Source organism: Mesoplodon densirostris, chromosome 5 (genome assembly GCF_025265405.1).
Source record: "Mesoplodon densirostris isolate mMesDen1 chromosome 5, mMesDen1 primary haplotype, whole genome shotgun sequence".
In the NCBI taxonomy this organism is placed as follows: Eukaryota; Metazoa; Chordata; class Mammalia; order Artiodactyla; family Ziphiidae; genus Mesoplodon; species Mesoplodon densirostris.
Window position 1 is genome coordinate 68,840,293 of NC_082665.1, and position 23,461 is coordinate 68,863,753.

Consider the following 23,461-nt stretch of genomic DNA (forward strand, 5'->3'; position numbering starts at 1 on the left):
AACCTAAAGAGATAAATAAAGAGATAAAACTATCAATGACCAAAAAGGTCTATGCTCATGCCAATAAATTTGTAAAATTCAAAGAGGTACAATATAAATCAAATCAGATACTGAAATTGTATTTAAATTCTCTTACAAAAACTTACTGCCTCAACTTGGAAAAAAATCAAATAATTATGTACACTGAGTCAGAAAATTATTTTAATAGTTACAAAATATCTTTTTTTTTTTTTTTTTTACAGAATCAGTATAAAATAGCAGTTGATTTCTCCATAATTATCAGAATTATTTATACTTGAGGTCTTGGGTAAGTGGGGCTGAAATCAACAAAAGGTCTTGGACTGTTGGCTCAGAAATCTTCCTGGGAAGCCCACCATGTTGATGTCTGTCATGCTTTAACTCTTATGAGATGACCCGGTCTTTTTTAAAAAAAGTATCTTTTTATTCATTCTTTGGAGGTTTGAAGTGAATTCGGCAGCGTTCATTAAACACCTAAGATATGTGAACAGAAACAAAGGTCACTGAGTCATCCTGTATAAATCAGGCCTGGAATTCAATTAAATTTGGCATGGGTCTGGTGGATATAAACTTTTTTGTCCCAGGTCAACAGGTTTAGGAAACAGAGGTGTTTCCTCACTTGTTCAAACTGACTTACTAGGTGCTAAGAGCTCAGAAGGCCTTGATATTCATTTATATGATAATTTTAATATTTTAATAAAATTTAAATTATTCAAGGAAAAAATCATCACAAGCTAGCTTATTTGGTAAACTAACAAATATGCTAGTTCCATATTCTGGACATATTTTGGACAGTTAGACAAAAATATCTAAATTAACTTTAAGATAAAGCTTTTAAAAATCCTTTTATAATGTAGATTTTATTTAGATATCTGTCATGCTTTTCTAAATGAGTGCCAGATCCTTCTCACATGGAGATATACTTGAAGGGAGTCTAGTCTTTTGCTAAACTCTATAAATTTATATAATGTTTTGTTCTATTTATCTTGCTTCCTAAAAACTAAACAAATAACATATAATATTAAAAGAACATTCTATTATTACATGTCATGTGGGACTATGTCAAATAAAAATTTTGGTACATCCATTCAAGGGGATATAAGCAAGCATAAAAAAGAATAAGGAAGCTCTTTATGTTCTGATTTGAAAAGATCTCCAAGATATATTAAGGGGAAAAAAACAAAGTGTAGACAATATACTTCCGTTTGTCTGATAAAGGGGGAAATGTGTGTGCTTTCAAGGAGCAAACACCTCATTACATAGGTGGAAAGGGCAGAAATAAGAAATCTTGGCAAAGAGGATAGGATAAAGAAATGTGATAAAGCAAAGAAAATCGATTTGTATTTTGCAGTTTATTCATGGCTCTGCAAGTTGGTACACTCCAGTTTTGTTTTGTTTTTTTGCGGTACGCGGGCCTCTCACTGTTGTGGCCTCTCCCGTTGTGGAGCACAGGCTCCGGACGCACAGGCTCAGCGGCCATGGCTCACGGGCCTAACCACTCCGTGGCATGTGGGATCTTCCTGGACCGGGGCACGAACCCGTGTCCCCTGCATCGGCAGGCGGACTCTCAACCACTGCGCCACCAGGGAAGCCCGGTACACTCCAGTTTTTGGTTCAGTTAACCTCCCTCTGGATCCAGCCCCGTTCCACTGGTTAATTTCAAAGGGTAAAACAATTTTCAGTTCATTCTTTCAGATTTAATAGATTTTGCCCTTTGGAAATCTTTGAAGTTTTAGAGAGGACATGCAGACATACTTTTTCAGAAAATGAAGTAGGAATTTTGTAATTTTTTTTTATGTTTTATTGGACTATAGTTGCTTTATTTACAAAGTTGTGTTAGTTTCTACTGTACAGCAAAGTGAATCAGCTATACATATACATATATCCCCTCTTCTTTGGATTTCCTTCCCATTTAGGTCACTACAGAACATTGAATAGAGTTCCCTGTGCTATACAGTATGTTCTCATTAGTTATCTATTTTATACATATTATCAATAGTGTAGAATTTTGTGATTTTTAACTACATGTAAAGTCCTGGGATCCTGGTCCCCCAATCTAATTCTTAATTAGAACCAAGTAGGTGGTAATAAGGAGCATGTGAATCTAGGAGCCATAAAAAGCCCTATTATCAAATACCAGTAAAACTACATACAAAGTTTCACGATCAGATATGTTAGAAAACAAACAACTGTGAAGGATAATGATATGAAAATTTATGGAAAGTAACTGAGCTCAGAAAAGCTAACTTGAACAAATAACCTGGTTGAAGGTTCTAAGTTAACAACTAATAACTCTAAATATCAAATAGCCCATAATTAGTATTAGGAAACATACAGAATGTCTCCAATTCTGTTCCCATGACGATCATGCAATTCTACCATATGACTGTAAAGCTACTTTTTGTAAGATGGCTCTAACTTGGATTCTAACCACAACCCACGCCCCCCCCCAAAAAAAGTTAAAGCCTTCAATTGCTTGTAAATGAAGGATCTTTATTATTCTTAAGTGCCCAAGGCACTCTTTGTCTCCCCCCTCCCTTGGTTTCCCTTTGCTAGTTCTGCTTCCTCTCCTAGTTCTCTCCAAGAACCAACATTATTTTATACCTTCCAGCTCCTGTCATTTACCACTTCTTCAACATTCAGTTCTGACTGCATCCATTTCAACTGCAAGAAAGGAAAACAAAAATGAAGTTACAAAAATTTAAATTAAAGAACTAAAACCAAACTCTATGTTTTCCTAACAAACAGCTGCTGCTCCTGCATTCTTTTTTTTTTTTTTGCGGTACGCGGGCCTCTCACTGTTGTGGCCTCTCCCATTGCAGAGCACAGGCTCCGGATGCCCAGGCTCAGAGGACATGGCTCACGGGCCCAGCCGCTCCGCGGCATGTGGGATCTTCCCGGACCGGGGCACGAACCCGTGTCCCCTGCATCGGCAGGTGGACTCTCAACCACTGCACCATCAGGGAAGCCCCTGCATTCTTTATTAATGGTAATACTTAGGCCAGATTTCAAAACCTTCTTTGACATAGCTGTTCTCCTCATATTTAATCAGTTGCTAAATCTTATAAAGCCGTAGTTCTCAAGCTTTGCTGCATATTATAATCACCTTGAGAGCTTTTTTTTTTTTTTTCTTTTTGCGGTATGTGGGCCTCTCACTGTTGTGGCCTCTCCCGTTTGCGGAGCACAGGCTCCGGACGCACAGGCCCAGCGGCCATGGCTCACGGGCCCAGCCGCTCCGCGGCATATGGGATCCTCCCAGACCGGGGCACGAACCCGTATCCCCTGCATCGGCAGGCGGACTCTCAACCACTGTGCCACCAGGGAGGCCCTACCTTGAGAGCTTTAAAAAAAAAAAAAAAATCTCAAATGCCCAGGTAGTTCACAGAAGAAAAACAAATGGCCAATAAACCTATTTTTAAAATGTACAATTTTATTCATGTATAAAGAAATGTAAATTAAGCCATAATATGACAAAAAAAAATTTTAATAGAAGAAATCTGATGTCTGATAAAATCTAGTATTAGTGAGGGTATGGGGAAAGATACACTCACATATATTTTTAGTAGGAGTACAAATTGTTGCAACTTCTATGGAGAGCAATTTGGTAAGACTTACCAAAAATGTAAATTCACATGTCCTTTAACTCAGTAACTCCAGTTCTAGTTATTGATCCTACCATATAGATTTGCAAAGATAGCACAGACGAACAAAAAAAAGGACAAGGAGGTGGCAACCTGCTTTGAATAAAAGAAAAAAGAAACAGGAAGAAAAACAGAGAAGAAGAATATATAAGGCTCAAGTAATTGAGAAAGGGATGAGTTTTCCATACCTTAACCATACAGCCAGAGGTGTGAGGCTAAAAATGCTAGTCTTTCTAACTTTCTTTTTAACTGCCAACCTAATTACTCCATCAAAAAAAAAGAGCCAATTATATTGCCAGGTCCAGATGGCAGGGCCCATCATACTCCTGGTCGCCTCTGGTCAGAGAGACTTGAAAGGAAAGAACCTAACTAATTCCAGGAGGAGAACCTGAAAATATTCAGGAAAATTAGGAGAAAAAAAAGCATGAACTACAGGTTGAGGCAGCCAAGAGGTTAACAGCAGGATGATTTCTTCAGGCCAAAGTCAAGACCCAGGCCAGGAGATTTGGGAACAAAATGCCAGAGGGATTCTGGGCAACCATGAGTTAGGCACCCAGACCAAAGAACCTAACCATAAATTAGGAGTACACCTCGGGCAGGAGGTTTGAGAAATATGCATGTAACACTAATAAGAATGGATGTGGTACTGATCCAACGCTCCTTGTAAACTCCCTTCGTAGACTCAAAACTGCTGTCAGAGTATGGGCCAGTATATAGGATTGAAACCATGAACAAGGGGAAGGACTGCATTTCTGATGTGCTGTGGAGTAGTAACAAGCCTGAGGAAGCCCGCCTGCTTACATCAGAGCAACCTCGGTTTCAGATTTTAATCAGTTATATCGACCCAGAAATCATTAAAGCTTCACTGCTCTGTCAGAGACTGGACTTTCTGCCAAAGAAGTAACAACTTTAAAGAACAGTGTTACAACAGGCCACTGAGACAGTATTCATAATTGCTCTCAAATATTTAAAGGGATGTTGTGTAGAAATGGGTTTAGACTTATCCAGAGGGAAGATTAAGGATCAGTAATTCCATGTTACAAGGAGACAGATTTTCACACTAAGTAAGAAAATCTCTGAACAATTACAACTGTCCAAAAAGAATGCACTGCCACATAAGACTGTAGATCCCCCCAACCCCCTTAATACTGGTTAAACAAAAGGTGGAAACCACTGGTTGGGGGGATATTGTAAAGAGGATTAATATAACAAATATGGAGTCAAAAAGGAAAGAAACTGCTACTTCATTATCAGTCAATATGCAAGCTCTTACATATATTATACAATTTAATCCTCACCAAAAAAAGAAAATATAAGAAGTTACTATGTATCAATTCCATTTTACAAACTGAAAATCAGAAGTTTCAGAACAATTAATTTACAAGGTTACAAAACCTCCAAGTGGTAGATGGATTATTTCTTTAGAGCTGTCTGCCTTTACAATCCATGTTTTTTCTATTCTTGAACACCGCAGATATTACAGTCAGCTTCTAATGCAACTTCAGTGCCAACAACAAAATGTTTTGAGATGGTTGTTTTGGGTTTTTTTAAAAAATAAATTTATTTGTTTTATTTATTTATTTTTGGCTGCATTGGGTCTTCATTGGCACGGGCTTAGTTGCTCCATGGCATGTGGGATCTTCCCAGACCAGGGCTCGAACCCGTGTTCCCTGCACTGGCAGGCGGATTCTTAACCCCTGCGCCACCAGGGAAGTCCCGAGATGGTTGTTTTTGAGGCTCTGGGTCTTAAACGGGTAAACTTCGTTTCAAAGGCTACTAAGAGGTGACAGCAGGTATATAGTTCCAGCAAGGAACGTGCTTTTTCTGAGGTAAGGATTCAGGTAAAGAACTGGGAACTTTCAGACTGGCATCACTGTATATAAATAAGTTGTTCACTAAAGTAATCAGAATTTGACTATTAGTCACAACTTAAGGTAAAAACACTGACTGAATTTAGAGTCAGACGAGATGGGTTATAAAGTCCCAGTTCTACCACTTACGAGCTTGTGACTCTGGGGATGTCAGTATCTCTGTTTCCATATATAGAAAATGAACAGGTAGAGCTGGAACATCTCCAAGAGCTGTCTCTTTCTGATTCTATAATCTTCACAGCAAACTTGAAAAAAAAATTCAAGTTTCCTTATTTGCTTAAATACTACTCATGATTAACTTCTACTCTAGTCCTATGCAGTATCACAGGCCAGAAAACTACCTTTCATAACTCACTGGCTGGTTTCTAAAACTCCTCCTTGCAGTGATTGTGCTGGGCTCTAAAGACATATGGGCAGAACAGAGGGCAGACAAAATCGTGTGACACATCACTCCCGAACACTCAGTGGTTTTTGAACTTTGCCCTCTTCTAACAAGAGTCGCTCTATTCTTTGTCTGACTTAATTTGCAAATAATGATTTTTCAGTTTCTGATTTAACAGCCCTGCCCTGCACTTTCCTTTGTCAATACTTCAAGAGCCTGTTAAAATACAAAATCCAAAAAAAAACTAGATCTTAACCAGCTTTCTATAATTTATCTATAAGCCTTCATCAACAGGGAGGGTAGGCTAAGATGACCATTATAGCCTAAGTTCACTGTCTGAAGAACCCACCACTGGCTGATGAATCAGCAGGTGTGGAACACAGGGCTGAAGCAGTCATCATGAACAAAGAGAACAGCAAAGACAGTGGATGATCCTGTATCCAGTGAGACACACTGCATCAGTGGGATGACTAAGAAAGTGCACACCTGTGTGCAGCAAAAGAACAAAGGCTTGAGAGAGACAGCAAGATCCCTTTTTCAAAGTTTGGCTACATCTACTAAACAAAGAGCAAACTTCACAAATTGTTCAGTACGAAAACATGATTCCATCTCACACTGGATTTTCAGTCACCTGACATGTAAGGATCAGTAAGTCACCTATTATGCCATCTTAAAATACAGACATGATTTTGATAATTATACAGTGGTCATGTAAGAAAAAGCCCTTGTTCTTAGGAAATAACCAACATATGTAGGGGTAAAGGAGTCTAATGTGCCCAACATATTCTCAAAATGGTAAAGGAAAAAAAATGTGTATGGGGGAGGGGGAGGAAGACAGGGAAAGAGGGAGGGAAAGATGGAGGGGGAAAGAAGAGTAGAGAGAATGAACTGTAAAGCAGGTGGAGCAAAATGTAAACAATAGGTGAATATAGGTAAAGGGTATATGGGAGTTCCTTGTACTGTTCGTGCAACTTTTCTGTAAGTTTGAAATTGTATCAGAATAAAAAGTTACCCCTGAAGGCCCCCTCCCACCCCCACCCTCCTCAAAAGACAGCAATGCAGTCCACAAAATAAAATATGGCATATATTTCAACTGTTTTCTTGACGTGTTACGTTTAAGGGCTATAAAGAAATAGCTCTGCTTCATTAACTCTACTCTGAGGTCGACACCCCATCTACATGACAGCTGACTTTGGGAAAATAAAGCTTGCTCTGACATAGCACTCAGTGGACACTTGGTGTTCTCCTAAAAGGGAAAATGGCAGGCATGGGAAATGAAGTGGAAACAAAGGAGAGTCTGAAAAGAGTCAAAGACCCATACCACCCTCTCCACAGCAAAGAAATAAACATAATGAGGCTCTGGTGGCCCTGGTTATATTCAAATAGTACTATATTTTTATGGCGGAAGAGGGTAATATCCTGAAGTTAAATATCTATATTACATTTCAGATTTCTACAGTGAAACCAGAGGTAACTATTTTCAAAATGTAAATATATTTTAAAAATGTTTCTCCTCAAGTCAAGCTTCAAAACATAGATACAGATGTGATTTCCCTAGATTTTTTGATGTGGTGTTGGTCTATATTAATCCTTGTATCTTTAACTGTGGAATATATAAAGGAACGGAGATAACATGATTACATGCTTCTTTTACCTAAAACTTGCTACACTCCATACGTTCATGAAATGCACATTAATTTACCAATTAGTATTTAAATGTAATAAAATAAAGCCCATTAAAAATGAAATACTGGGCCTCCCTGGTGGCGCAGTGGTTGAGAGTCCGCCTGCCGATGCAGGGGATACGGGTTTGTGCCCCGGTCTGGAAGGATCCCACGTGCCACGGAGTGGCTGGGCCCGTGAGCCATGGCCTCTGGGCCTGCGCATCCGGAGCCTGTGCTCCGCAACGGGAGAGGCCACAACAGTGAGAGGCCCACATACCGCAAAAAGAAGAAAAAAAAAAAAAAAAAAAAGAAATACTAATCTCCTGATCATTTTGTTTTAAGTAATAACCGTCTCTTACTCTGAATTTTTCATATTAAAAACTGCCTTTATTTTGAAGGCTAAGTTTGGAAACCCTGCCTCAGAAATGTAAACCCTGTTCAACTTACCTTTGTCTGTTCTTTTCTAAGTTGCTTTAACAATGTTAAATTGTCCAAATTCTTTTCTCTCTCTTCTCGGAGCTGTTTTACTACTGATGAGGTCTGAGCTATACAGTTTTTTATGACTCGGTCCCTACTGGCATGAGCCGCCATCAACTAAAAGAACAAAAGAAGGAAATGAGAAAAAGAAAAAATCACAGCAATTTGTCACATTTCAGTGTTTTAAAAAATTTTTTTTAGGCTACAGAAATGTAATACTTTCTAAAAGAGTTTTTAAAAACTGAATCTGTGGAAGAGAAGATTGTGCTGAATGAGCCAGCTCAAAGGCAGCAGCTGTGAGGGTGAAAGTGAAGAGGTTGGGCCGTCTTCTTCCTCACTAAGCTCCCAGGCCTTCCTGCTCCTCTTCCTGCACTTCTCGCGCTGCGCTTTTCATCTCAGTCTCCTCCCTACACTCCTTTCTCTCCCATTCTTGCATCTGTGTGTTCCTCTACCTACACCCACCCTCACACACCTTCTGGGCCACTTCCTATTGCTGTTCTCTTTTTGTTCTTTCATTTTTTTTTTCAGCCTCATGTTGTCAACAGTGCAAAAAATTATAAAGTAAGTGATATAGAGAAGCTCTTAGTTACAATAAAGAGAAACAAAGAATGCTACATTTACCTATGTCAGACAGAACCCTTTTCAAGATTTTAAACTTTAAGTACTAAGAAGGAAAAATTGTACATGAAGTGGAGGTCACTGATTCCATCCATTGCGTGTGCTGACGGAGAGTAAAGGATGCCCGACAGAGCAATTGTTTATCAGCCTTCATCTTAATGCAACACATCCAATACAATAATTTGCATCTATTTTCTGCCTTGTTTCATTAATTATGATAGTCATGTTTCAATTCAAACATACTCCCATGATCATAGCCAAATTCTGAAGATACCCCAAAAACTTGGGGTGGAGACAGAGCAAAATACTAAAATAATATGCAATCGTCATTATAATTAATGGTGCATAATAACAGTGGTTCACCTCCAACTAAAATTTAAGTGTTGGCTTGCTCCATTTAATCATGTTATATCATTCCTTCTTCCCTCTGAAGGGGGAATATCCCAATGCTATGCTAGTGATGGCTGTATAGAAATAACCCATTATATATATTTTATATAAAATATGGGACTAACAACCATTCTATAAGCATTCCTCATAAGTTATTTGAAATACAGCTCTTAAATGGTCATAATGGGACCCCGTGGTTGAGAACTACTGGTCTAATACACACCAGGAAAGAATAAACCTTTATATTTCTAGAGGGGAATACTAAAAGTGCATTAGTTAAAAGTTGTACCCATGTGAAGGGAGGGAATTTCCTAACAGATGTTAATCCCACCTATAGTATATTTCTCTAATATGCTAATTTTTTTCATTGTAACATTTAGGGTTCACAAGGACAGCCTCAAGGCCCATATTTATTAGCTAATATGCTGCTTCTGTTACAGGCTTCAGTTTCTTCTTTTGGAAAATTATGGATTATGAGTAAATAATCAGTAATATCCTTTCCACCTCTAAAATTTAGAGACAACATGACTCAGTACATTGCTCAGATGCCAGATGCTATTTAATTACTTTGATATTTTGTCTAACCCCCCAGCAATTAGTGAAACAGCATTAGTACCAACTAGAAGTCTATCACAATATTCTCATTTTTCTATCTGCATTTTAAAATCAATTTCAAATTTTGTACATTTTATTAAAATGTTCAATATCCTTCTTTTGGTCTCTCTCCACACAGTTTCCTTCCTTGGTTGGGCTTTCCTCCATTACTCCCCTCTTTAGCTTGGCCCTTTCCCTGTGGATACACTTCTAGATGCAAACTACCCTCCTACCCTCACCTGCTTACATTTCCTTCAGATTAGCCCGACTGTGAACCCACTCCTATGTGAACAGGAATTGCTGGGCAAATCACCTTTTACTCAGTATTATCAATTATTGTGGTCTGTTTTCATGACCATCCTTCAATAAAATTCAAAACTAAGAGCATATGCAAGAGGAATATGCATGGACTTCTTTCTGTACATATATGTCAAAGAAATGAGGACGCTTGATAACTAGTAACAGATGGCGTGACATAAGCTTACCAGAGAAAAAATAACACAAAACCAGGCTTATTAGCTCATTAGTATCAGATGCTTGAGGATTTGGTCATAAGAGAATTATTTCTGATACATAAAGTGCTTATTAAAGGAACTGAGATAAAATTAAGAAACTCAGTAAAGTAAAACTTTGGTTAGAGGAGAAAAATCCTGAACTATAACCACATCATAACCATACTTCCTTTGATTTGGGGTAAACAATTTTGAAATGAAGACACTTGGGGTGGGGCAGGAGAATGATTCAAAACTAGTCTAAAGGGGGTATATCTAGGACTTTCCAGTTTTATTTTACCACAACTTTGAGAACTTCTTTTAGTCTGAAATTTTCACCTACTACCTTTTAATCATTATTTTTAAATAATGCTTTTTGCCTTTAAGGGAAACAGAATGTCGTTTTCCTGATTATAGTTTTTTGGTGTTTTTCTTTCTAGAACAAAGGTTGATTCTAAATTAACTCTAAATTCCAATTTCCCAAACATCATTTTAGAATCCTAACAACGACCCTTAGTTTAACTATCATTAAAAGCAAAACACTTAAATATTGTGAATCAGCATGTTGTACACCTGAAACATATAATATTGTACATCAACTATACCTCAATTGCAAAAAAAGTTAATAAGTTTTTGTCACGGCATTTTTTGTTTTAAATCTTCCTCCAGAACTTCTGACAAAAGGATGTAAGAAGCATATTTTTTAAACATATAGTCCAAAAGTTCATTATATTAAAGAGATAGCTTTAAGAATTACTCTAAATCAATCATTATGACACCGGTAACAGTTTTGCATTTGTAAAGCACTGTTCCAAGCTCATAGACTTTTTAACTGTTCAGTATTGATTTTTATGTTTATCTTGAAACTAAACAATAAATAATGTAAAGCTAGGAAAACTTCATATATTGAGGGAATATGCTCTAATAAGGGAATCTTATTGAAATTATTTCATTTTTACTAAGACTATACTTTTAAGATTTGGAATTTCTAAAATCAGTGCTTTATAATAACTTTGCTGATCTTCTCTTATGAAGAAGTATTATCATTAGAGTGCGCAAATATTCCTTCATCGACTATAAAAGGAAGGGTCAGGGACTAAAGACAGTCAGGGTGACCGTAAACAACTTGGACATGTCACAGAGTTCCACTTCTTAACTGAGACAATATCTAAGGGAACTCAGTGGTACTTGTTAGCATGGGTACTCTATTGCAGGCTCGACCCCTGGAACAGAGCTACTTGATAAATAATCCTTTACATACGTTCATGTTGCTGGATCCCTCTAGAATACAGATGGAGAAAAACCCAAACACATACACAAGAATATCTAAAACAGAAAGGTTCCAAATTTAGCATGCCAGTTTATCCTGGTTCAACAAAGGAATAAGAAATAATAACAATAAGAGAAGCAGCAAGCATTTATATGTAAAATATTTAGTACAGTAAGCACTTTATATTAACTCATTTAATCCTCTAACAATTGACCAGATACTTTTCTGATACTATTTTACAAATAAGGAAACTGACTCAGAGGTTATTTCAAGGTCACCCAGCTAGGAAGTAGCAGAGGTGAGATTTAATCTAGATCTGGAATCCATGTTGTTAATCGCTATACTATAAACCTCTAGGTTAATAAAAAGATTCTAAATGGAAACAATTGAATAGATTATAGAGATTATATATATATGGGTAGTGAGGTGGATCACTAAAGCCATTACAAACTTCTATCAATAGTTCTTTAGACAGAGCTACCCAAAGAAACTCAGTGAACTGTCGAACAACCTCATAATAAATTAGGCCTCGGACCCATGCTCTCTACTCCCAATACTGGTGTCTACTCCTTAAAGCCCCCGTCCTTGCAATTTTATGAAGCCACAAGAATTACCTGACCACTCAACAAAGTAACATACTTTCACATAAAAGCAGAAAAAAATATCAGCAGTTAATGCTTTGAATTTAAGTGATATGAATAAGTTTATCCAAAACTGATTTTTTTTCATAATTGAGAAATGGACTTTAGATTTTAAGTAATACAGTAATCTTGTGGTAGAGCCTAATAAAGCAAATGACATTTGAACATCAGCTTCCAAATTAATGAAAAAAAATAAGTAAGCTATAAAAAATGCTTAGCTAAATCGTTATTTCCTTTCACTTTTAGAAATTAAAAAAGAGAAAAAAGGGGATCTTTAAGAGGCAATGAAAGAATGCATACTTGAGAAACCAAAGCCTCAGAAAAGGACAATTTATCTGTGGCTTTTCCTTCTCTCCTGCCAAATGCTTCTTTTCCCCTTCCTGGTGAGTGAGGGAAGATAGAAGATATATTGATAAGAAGTGTGAAGGGTTTTAATTCTTCCTTAAATCAGGTGTCTAGCTTCTTAGATTGATTCATTCAAAGACCCTGCTCTTGTTTCACTGTTTTATTGTACTTGACTGTTTCACTTTCTCCTTCGTTCCTTGAAGCAAAAGCTTTCCTTAAGTTAAAGGCTGCTCACGAGGGGGTCAAAAAACGGCTGCTTTCATTCCTTAGAACTGTCTCTTCCCAGACTTGTGCTTAAGACCACACATTTTCTTTATTTTGTAGAAACTGGATCAAAACTTATATACACCCTCAGGTGTGGGCAAGAAAACATGAAGATTCAACTCTTGTATCCACAGTTTAATTATGTCAGTTGTTTTCTTATTTTGCCTACAGAGAAAGGCATAAAGGAAGCACAAAAGAAAAGACTCAAAAGATACACTTACAGACTCATAAAGTTGTTTACAGGTTTGGCTGGCATCAATTTTCCCTGCAAAGGAAGCTGTTGGAACCGTAGTGTTTAATTCATGTACTATTCTGTCATCAATCGTCCTCATCACCTTGAGTAATTCCTATATATATTTAAAATAAAAGAATAGTAACTTGAATGGAAAGTTAAGTGGTTAAAAAAAGACCATTTAAGCAAAACTAAATAAATAAATAAAGCTCTTGGATATGTTACAACCCTGTGAATTAGGAGTGGGGAAACCGCACTATATGTAGTGCGACCACAGAAAAATCTTTTTTACAAGAATGAGAGGTAGATTATGTAATAGTAATTCTAACAATTGGCACAACTCTTTCCTTGGTCCCACTGTGATCATCTTAAGTGTAAAGATCGTTTCATTCATTTGTAAACCCCATGTGCTGGCACGGTGCTTAGCAAACACTGTGTGTTCTTTCCATCTCCAGCATACAGCCAATAAAGGATTCTACTGAATTTGATTACCTCAACTTGTCCAAAACAATCCAGCATCATTGCTTGCTCTATTCCCTCTTTGTCTTTCATTCTAAAATGTGGTGCTAGACATAAATTTTCTAGAAAGATACACAAGAAACTATCAGCAGTGATTAATGTGCAGACGTTAATCTATATCCTTTCAAGCTTTTTTTCCTTTCGGGATTTTTGTTTTTTAGTTTTTTACTACGATTGTGTATTATTTTTGTAACAAAAAGTATACTGCTAGAAAAGGAACCAAAACTCTTTGTGGCTTTCTTGTTCATAGAACAAGTAGTTTTACCTTTTCTCAGTTACCCAAGTTCACATTTCCCAAGGATCTCTCCCCTCTAAAAGAGGCTCCAACTCTCAAAACCCAATCAAAATAAAAACAATATTAAAAGGGCAGGTAACTTAGACAGACCCTGATGAGTATACCAACACAGCATAGTCCCTTCTCCCCACATTTTGATTAGGGTACTTCTTTTCACTTGTCACTAGACAAAGGCTGGGCATCAGTTACCTTCTGTCTGCAGATGATATAAACTCTAGAAAAGGTTTCTAGTAGTATACCCCTTTCTTTCTCTTTTAATCCACCCTTACCTCACCCTGGCCCCACAAAACAAAACAAAACACAACCACAGAAAAATCATTAAGAAAACAGAAGTGTATAATACTAGGACTATACTTATTGAAAACATCCAGGAAGTTAACATTTAATATTAATGTGTATTAAAAGCATCTTTGCTTGATCCTCTACTTCCTTCAACATATGAACCTATTTCTTTGCCAAACTTAAATCCATCACTGAAATCAACGTCTTCATTCTTTTCATCCATTTTTTGGGGTCATATTAAAGATGACAGCTTTTAATCTGAAAATTGGCAGGAGTGTGATTTGCATACATTATTTAATCATATGATTGTGAATAAGTTATAGTTACTGTTTATTCTTTTTTATTGAATTATAGTTGATTTACAATATTATATTAATTTCAAACATACAATGTAATGATTCAGTATTTTTATAGATTATACTAAATTTAAAGTTATTATAAAATATTGGCTATATTCCCTATGCTGTATCATCCATTTGTTAAAATAAATTTTTATTACGATTAAAGTATTATACAATCATTTTGGAAAAATTAGAAAAAATTTAAAGAAAATAGAATCATCCATAGTTAACCATCATTAATAAGATATCCCTTTGTTTTTTTTTAAATTAATTTTTATTGGAGTATGGTTGCTTTACAATGCTGTGTTCAGTTTTTTCTATACATATCTGCAAATATTTTTATCAAATTGAGGTATTGTATAACAGTTAAAAGTTTTACTTTATGGAATTATGAGCATTCTGCCCTTGTTACCTTGAAGACATTTTTAATAGGTGCATAAATATTCTATTCTGTAGAGGTATCACAACTTATTTGACCATTTCCCTCATAATTAACAGCTAGGCGTTTCCAATTATAATAACAATTTAGGTCATTCAGTCTGTCTGCAGCATAGATTCTATTCCTATCAGGCTATTAATCTTTAATTAGTAATTTAATGCCCTTTTCCAGAACCCAATCTAGAAATAAAACAGCTTGTAGAAGGCTCATAATTTAGACTAAGAAAAACAGGCAAACATCAGATCTAAAACCAACTTCACTATCTTATCCCCTCTTCTTGTATCTTTCTATTTTTGTCAATAGTATCAAGATTCTCTGTAAACTGGAATTCTTAGGGGATAATCTTAACATATTCACTAAGCAACCACCATTTTAAATAATGTTTTATGTACAGTAGAGGATATATAATGTCAGTAAGTGGCAAATTTCAAACAAACAGCGGCAGTACTATTTAGAGTTAAAAAATAGCTAAGTAGCAAACAGGGACCTTCCTTGCCAACTTTACCTCCTACAACTTGCCTATTGAAACAAAAACAAAAAAAACCTTTAAAATCTCTCCTCTTTCCCTCTATCTAAATCGAACTGATCCTGAGGCCAAGGTTTACATTATACCTTTTAGATAAAGCTTTCCTTGACTGAGAGTCCTCAGCAATCTTTCTTCTTTAAACATATGCAGCAATTAGAGAGACCGCAGAGTTGATTCATTAACTCACTCTTCATTCAAAAAATACTTACTAATGTCTAATGGTTAGGCACCATTCTAAACACCAGGGCTATAATGGTGAATAAAATAGAAAAGGCCCTTGCTCTTATGCAGCAAAATTCTCAGAGGGGGAGAGAAACAATAAACAAGTACCCCAATAAATGAGATAAGTTCAGTGCTGAAAAGTACTACAAAAAAGAAAACTGGTAATGGGATGAAGAATGACTAGGTGGGGCTGAGGGGCTAATACTTTAGATAGGGAGATCAAAGAAGGCCTCTCCAGGACATAACATTTGAACTGAGATCTGAATGATATAAATAAGCCAACTAAAAGGACATCTGGGGGAACAAGTCAAAAATTAAGAGGCAAGAACAAACTTGGGGATGTTTGAAGAACTAAAAGAAGGCAAGTGGGCTGGAAGTGAATAAGGGAAAGAGTGGTATTAGGTGAGATCAGAGTTGAGGAGAAAATAAAGGACAGTAGAGACAACAGAAACAATTAAGGGTTTTTTCCTAAAGGAAACAGGGTTTTAGGCAAGGGAATGATATAACGATTAATTTTTTCAAAGATAACTTCGACTGCTATGTGGAGAATGGAAACAGGGTGATCATTCAGCAGACTACTCTGGTGGTCTAGGCAAGAGACAAAGAAGAGGTAGCAGTGGAATCAGGGAGAAGTTGGATTCAGGATATATTTTGAAGAGAGAGCTGATAGGACTTGCTGATGAATTGGTGTTGGGGGATGAGAAAAGTAAACAGAATGACGCTTAGGATTGAGACCTGAGCAACCGAATGGATAGTAGATAGAGTCATTAATTAATAGTGGGGAGAGACTGCGAGAGGAAAAGATTTGGAAGGAGTGGGAAGATCAAGATCCTATTCTGACTCACAGGATATTTTACATTTAGGATTATTGTTAATTGTTTGTGACACTGGCATTGTTTAAAATTGGAATCTTTTAGAAATAAAGACTGAAATATTTACAGAACAAAAGATCTACCTGGGATGTGCTTCAAAATAATCTGGTCAGGATGGGGAAAATGGTGGTATATAAATGAAAGAAGAGTGTCCATGAACTGATTGTTGGAACTGAAAGATGAGTACACAGGGATTCATGGTACTCTCTCTCCTTTTGTGAAATTTGAAATTTTGCATAATAAAAAGTTTTTTTTTAAAATTCTGTTTTGGACATGTTGAAGTTTGAGATGCCTGTTAGATATGAGTAAAAAAGTTAAGCAGAACGTTGAATATACCAGTCTGACACTGAACTAGGCTGAAGTTATATTAACAAATTTTATTTATTTATTTATTTACTTATTTATGCATGCATGCATGGTGCATGGCTTGCTGGATCTTAGTTCCCTGACCAGGAATTGAACCTGGGCCCTCAGCAGTGAGAGCTTGGAGTCCTAACAACTGGACTGCCAGGGAATTCCCCAAATTAATGTTGTTAAAGCCATGAAACAAGAAGAGATCACTGAGGGAGACTGTAGGGAATAAAGGGGGTTAACGATCAAGAAGGAACTCTAGCATCTAAAACTACAGGAGAAAGACAGATGTCACAGAAGTCAGAAGAAGAAAGGTTTCAAGGAGGAAATGGTCAACTGTGTTGAATGTTACTAGGAAGTCAATAAAGATGTGGACAGAAATTAACTTTTTAGATTTAGCAGGATGGAAACTATGGATGATTTCACAAGAGTCATTTAAATAGACTGTTTAATGGACTGAAAAGTTAATGTGGCTTAAGTACAGAGAATAAGAGAAAGCATGGTGTAAAATGAGGTCCACCATTACGGATCATGTTACAGGATTTTAGCCTTTTTCCTGAAAGCAATAGGGAACCAATGAAGTGTTTAAATACAGTGGAGTTACATGATCTGATTTGTATTCTGAAATGATTGCCTAAGTTAAAGTTAAAGAATTAAAGTGTGGAAAATGGATTAGAGAGAAACAAGAGTAGATGCAGAGAGGTTAGTTAGGAGACTGATGCAGGCGAAAGATTATATCACTTCCTAGAGTTTTGATTTACTTTGAACTTTAACTAGTTTTGAGTCTGATCATTAGCAATACAGCCAACTTTCCCTCCAATAAAACAATTTGGACATACTGTTAAGTTCCTTACAGCAGTGGGAATTTATTGGCATTAACTAGGTAATAAATCAAACAATTTCAGTCTTACAAATGTGAAGTTTCAAATATATGTGTTCTCTGTGTGCTAAAGAATCATCAATATATGATCTAGAGCTTGGCTTTTAATATGAAAGACACCAGCTATCTAAATAACCTCTATCTAATCTAACCTCTAAATAAAATTTTTTGGTTTTTTGTTTGTTTGTTTGTTTTGCGGTACTCTCACTGTTGTGGCCAGGCCTCTCACTGTTGTGGCCTCTCCCATTGCGGAGCACAGGCTCCAGACGCGCAGGCTCAGCGACCATGGCCCACGGGCCCAGCTGCTCCGCGGCATGTGGGATCTTCCCGGACCGGGGCACGAACCCCTGTCCCCTGCATCGGCAGGCGGACTCTCAACCACTGCGCCACCAGGGAAGCCCCAAAATGAGGTTATTTTAATCAAAAATTTTCAATTGCACGAGCTATATTTCAAGTGCTCAAGAGCCACATATTGCTAGTGGCTACCATATTGGACAGCACAAATTTCCACCGTCACAGAAAGCTCTACTGGACAGTGTTGGATTCGAGATAATATAATGACAAACTGATAGTGCACTTGTTCAGGAATTGCTGAGAACTGTAAGCTACTTTTAAATATCACAGAAAAGATACTAGGAAAGCTAAAGATAAGGGGGGGAAAGGGGTAAGGCTCAGGAAGGAATTTCTTTCAAAATTGCAAAAGGAGAAGGAAAAGAACTGTAAACTACCTCACTAGGCACAAATTTCTTTACAGTACAAAAGGTGCCAGGGCTCTTAAGGCAACTCCAAGGGGGTCTAGAGAAAAGCTTGGGTACCCTCACAGACTGAGAACAGATGAAGGTTAATGCAGGCACATAAGTGCTGCCATTAAACTATATGTATCATTCATAAGGAATTACTAACTACCTACCTGATACTTAGCTCCAATGGCATACCCTCTCTCTCACAAATTCACCAAGAAAATATAAAGAAGACACCCCTGAGCAGATAGCATACAACAAACTGCAACACAAGTCCAGAGAGATAATACAGAAATACACAGTTCAGTGGCTCTCTGAAGACTACATCTTTGTATAGGAGCTGGAACCCTAATCAGCTTCTAAGTGTCAAAGAACAGCAGAAGATAACTCTCCAAACTTTGTAGTGCCTCCAGCTTCTCCTTTCATTCTCCTCAAAACAACAAGAAATTCTGATATATCATGAATCTCTAACTTTAGGCTAACCCTTTAATGTTATTCAGGCACTTACCTTGGAATTGCATTTTATGTATTACCTTTAACTGTGGGGTGAAAATCTCACCCTCTTGGAAGGCAATTTCAGTACTGAAGGACTGACCATATCTAGCAGCAGGGAGGGGTGGAGAAAATTTTCTACTGCCCCTGCAATTATGCTATACTCTATTCCTAAGCTTACTCCTTAGCTAAATTCTTTTTATTATTTTGGGAAGCTTTTAGAGTACACGGCGGGTGGTAAAAGGTCTATTACTTGACAGTAAAATTAAAATGTACTCCACAGAATGATCTGAAATTTCTTAACCTTTCTTCTCCTCACTCTCGGCCTGAAGGTACCCAGAAGTAGATCCCATTCACATGGTGCTCTTTCTGGCTCCTCAAACTCCATTTTTATAACAATGCTCACACTGTGCTTCCCCCAAGCCAGAAATACAGACTTGCCTGCAACTGCCAGAGTCCTGTGCAGTCCTCTGCACTCCCAGGCAAGGGAACAGGGAGCAGCTAGGTATGCTGCAAAAGATACCATCACTGATGCTAGAAAATAGTCTATTTAGTCTGTACCTAATTACCAAACAACTCAAAATCAATTGTGTGTAAATAAATAAATATTCTTACCAGAAATACCAAGACTTAAACATTCTAGGAATACTTGGTTGATTTTGCTCAGGTGATATATGAACTGGGTCTCAGATAGAGTCAGGAAGAAGGGATTTCAGGGTGTTAAGTGGAAAAAAAGCACACAGAAATGACAAAACATCATGTGTTCAGGGAAAAGTAGGCCTATGTGGCTGGACAGCAGAGTTCAAATGTATATTGGAAGTGGCAGGGGTTGGGGAGAGAGAAGTATGTATGAATACGGGCAGTGGTGACAATTAACTAAGCAGAGGCACTTTGGGATTGGATTTTAAAAGGACTTGTATGCCATGTTAAGTAGTTTAGACTTAGTCGTATAATCCTGAAATTAGATGTATGGTTCAGGTTCTAAAATTTAGAAGATAACAGTATGAAGCCATAGCATTATGAAGGGGAGATATATTAGAGAAAGGAATGACTGAAGATAAGAAGAGCTACAGCAAAGCTAATTGCAAAAATGACAGGGCGCTAACAAAGACTGTGGGCGTAGTAATAAATCTTCCTAAAACGTCTCTTTGATCAATTCACCCCCTCTGCTCACTGACTCCCTAACCTCACACTTGGCATTCAAGGCCTTTCATAACCTGGTTCCAATCTTTTGTGTAATCCCAATGTGCACCTGTGCAAATTCTGAATTCCAGCAATTTGCTATTTCCCCCCCTCAATATATAAAAGTTTCTGCCTATATACTATTCCTTCTACCTAGAATTCCCCTGGTTGTGTCCACCTCAGGTACAGCTCAATTACCATCTATTGACTTAATGCTCTCTGAACTGTTACAGCATTGTGTTCATATTCTAAATATCCTCTACACGTTTTATATCCCTGCATGAGTTCCTTGTTTTATATCCTGCCCACTCAGTCTCTCCAAGTGCCTGATACCTAGCAGGTTTCTGTTATGGACTGAACAGTGCCCCTGCCTCGGCCCCCCTCCTGCCCCCAATTTCGTATGTTGAAGCCCTAACACCCAGTGTGACTGTTTTTGGAGACAGGGCCTTTAGGGAGGTAATTAAGGTTAAATGAGGTCATAAGGGTGGGACACGAATTCCATAGAACTGGTGTCATTGTAAGAGGAAGAGACACCAGAGATCTCTCTCCCTCTGTGTGCACACAGAGGTCATATGAGGACACAGTGATAAGGTAGCAATTTACTTTGAAATGCATCAAAAATTAAAAATAAAAAAAGGTGGGGCTTCCCTGGTGGCGCAGTGGTTGAGAGTCCGCCTGCCGATGCAGGGGACACGGGTTCGTGCCCCGGTCCGGGAAGATCCCACATGCCGTGGAGCGGCTAGGCCCGTGGGCCATGGTCGCTGAGCCTGCGCGTCCGGAGCCTGTGCTCTGCAACGGGAGAGGCCACAACAGTGAAAGCCCCGCGTACCGCAAAAAAAATAAAAATAAAAAAATAAAAAAAATAAAAAAGGTGGATTGATGGATAGATTGAGGGATGGTATGTGATTTAGTAAATATAGTGAATCACCGTAGAACCTACACAGTGGGTACGTGAGTATTCATTGTAAAATTCTTTGAACTTTCTACAGTGTTTGAACATCTTCATAGTAAAATTCTGGGGAAAAAGTATCTAAATCTTTATAATAAAAACCACACAATTTTCTGTTTCTCTTCCACAGTATTCAGTGCCGTGCTTTTCACATATAAGGTACCTACATACAAAATGTAATGGTTTCATAGCTCTAAAAAACATAAACTTTGATTAATAATTTGTGAGTGTGCCAGTTAACTACAGTTTATAATTTTACAAAATTCATTTAAATGTAAATGTTATACTAAAATTTTACATTTTCAAATACATTTTTTTACATTTGTATGCCTCTGAAGCAGTAGGGGCAAATGTTCTTATACTCATTCACAATGACGTTAAATGATATGCCAAGGCCAGCTCTGGAAAACCTGATCTTCTGACTTTTAACCCAGGGTATTCTCCATTATAAACCACACATTTGGAAAAGCCCTAGAGAAACAATCTAAAAACTTCTCCAGGTTTCACTAATGAGATTCATTTTATGACTTTTTAATTTACATTATCTCTGTGAATAAAATAATTCTGCAAGACAGTTTAGCTTTTGCCCACTTAACAACATCTCATCTGACCTTCCAAAAGAAAATGAAAGTGTTCTTTAAGCACTGTTGGATGTTTCAACAGCTTAAAGAGATCCTTTGAAATTTGGTTTTAGAGATTTAAATAATTATAGAGATGGAAGGCATTTTAAATGTTATTTAACATAATCTTATTTTACAGATTCAAAAGTTAATTATGGAAGGGGTCAGGTGATTAGCTCAAGGTCCCAAAGCTGTTAATGGCAGAAGTAGTACTAGCATCCAGAACATCCAACTCCCTAACCAGGGTTCTTTCAGATAAACTTTAAGGCTATCATTGCTCAATTATCTGAGCTCATTAACCCAAGTTAAATCACAGGACTAACGTGACAAGACCAAGGCCACAAATGGGCTGGTTAACCTTAGAATCCAACAGTCTTTTTTCTACCTTATTTACGATTTTTACAAATATTTGTATTTGTTAGGCACTTTGATCACATTTGAAGTCTGCTGCTGTTGTGCTGATCTAATCTGCGCAGCTGAAGTGGTGAAAAAGGTGTATATAATGCTGGAAAGACTCCACAGAAACTTCTTTGACCAAATGATGTTTGTCAAATAATTCAATCTGTTGAGATTATCTTCAAGAATATCACTCCCTAAAAACGGATGCAAGCACACAGCTTACTACAGAGGTCAGTGATACGTGAAATGATTTTTCATTATCTATAGTTAAAAAAACCTTTTTCATTATTTTTAAATTCCACACTTTTATCAAGACAGCAGCGCTTATGCTTACATTGGAACAGATAACTTTCATAGCAACTTCGTCAAAATCCAGACCCCCTGTTCTTTAATTCGTGTGTTAATAATCAGCCCTAGACCTCTGATGTTTGAATATATAAAAGACATAACCTTTTTCTTAAATGTTACATTTTCTCTAATGGTTGGGAAGGCAGAGCACCAGCGCAGGTACTAGGATTAATCGACCCTTCAAACCTCCAAACGTTCTGACCCATCAAAATAGTGAAACTCGTACAATTTTTTTGTTTTGTTTTATCAAGTAAATAAGCTTTCCTTCACTTTTTCTTTCCTGTAAATACTCAGCTTTAAACAGGAGGGGAATGACAGAGACTCAGAACTGAGTTCAGAGAATGGCTAAATGGTTGTTGCAATCCTTACCCACCCGGCCGGACTCGGCTTTGCCACCGAGGAACCACTGGAGTTTCTGGGCGCAGTTACACAAGGTCTGGGAGGCGCAGGGAGAGCCATGACCCCAAGGCAGCAGCCTCGCTCCCTAAGGCCAAGCCCGCGCCCCCATGACCTCCAATGACTCGAAAAAGGAATTTTGAAATATCCGCTTTTGCCACAACTGGTCCGCACTCCCTCCCAGGCCAGAGTAGGGAAGAGGGTCTGGGGACAAAAGGAAGGGCACGCCTGCCGCGTGAGGAAAACCCCGTCACCTGGAACTCGGCGAACTCCTCACAGCTCACACCGCCACTGGGCGCCGCCATATTGGACAAACACGAGGCCCCCGCCGCGAGCCAATCACCGCGAAGCAAAGGTGTCCGCGGCACCGCCTAACAAAAAATATTGAGAGGAATCTCAGCAAGAAAGCTGAGCTCAAGGTTTGTCTTTTCCCCTTAGCCTCGCCCACATGGAAATCCGTAACGCTGCTATCCTTCTTTTCACTCCTGTGCCTTTAACATGTCCCCCTGGAACAGGCCCAGGTGCATAGATCGAAGAATGTCAGAACTTGAAGGGATCGTTTTACTCCAATCCCATTTACTTAACAAAAAGGGAAACAGTTTCCCGGTCGCACCAACAAGGTGGTTCGAGGAGGAACTCTCAAGTAGAAGTGAGGTTTTTCTTAACCCTCGCGTCCCGACCATTGAGCAGAGGGGCTTTTGTTCTTTAAG

General features: G+C 37.8%; 1 protein-coding gene across 4 annotated transcripts; it reads right to left on the minus strand.

Annotated features, from left to right (window-relative positions):
* Positions 1-209: 209 nt before the first annotated feature.
* Positions 210-23,099, minus strand: MIX23 (mitochondrial matrix import factor 23). Of its 4 annotated transcripts, XM_060099941.1 has the most exons (6): positions 23,006-23,090; positions 21,994-22,201; positions 12,888-13,013; positions 8,024-8,170; positions 2,623-2,682; positions 215-492 (listed from the first exon to the last, which is right to left on the minus strand). In XM_060099941.1, the coding sequence occupies exons 3-6, from the start codon at positions 12,996-12,998 to the stop codon at positions 442-444; spliced, it is 369 nt and encodes a 122-aa protein (XP_059955924.1). In that variant the 5' UTR covers positions 12,999-13,013; positions 21,994-22,201; positions 23,006-23,090; the 3' UTR covers positions 215-441. The 4 variants fall into 4 exon arrangements, with proteins under 4 accessions (XP_059955921.1, XP_059955923.1, XP_059955922.1 ...); XM_060099938.1 differs by lacking the exons at positions 21,994-22,201; positions 23,006-23,090 and adding an exon at positions 22,725-22,979 and having other exon boundaries at positions 210-492; XM_060099940.1 differs by lacking the exon at positions 21,994-22,201 and having other exon boundaries at positions 213-492; positions 23,006-23,099.
* Between the last annotated feature and the right edge of the window lie 362 nt (positions 23,100-23,461).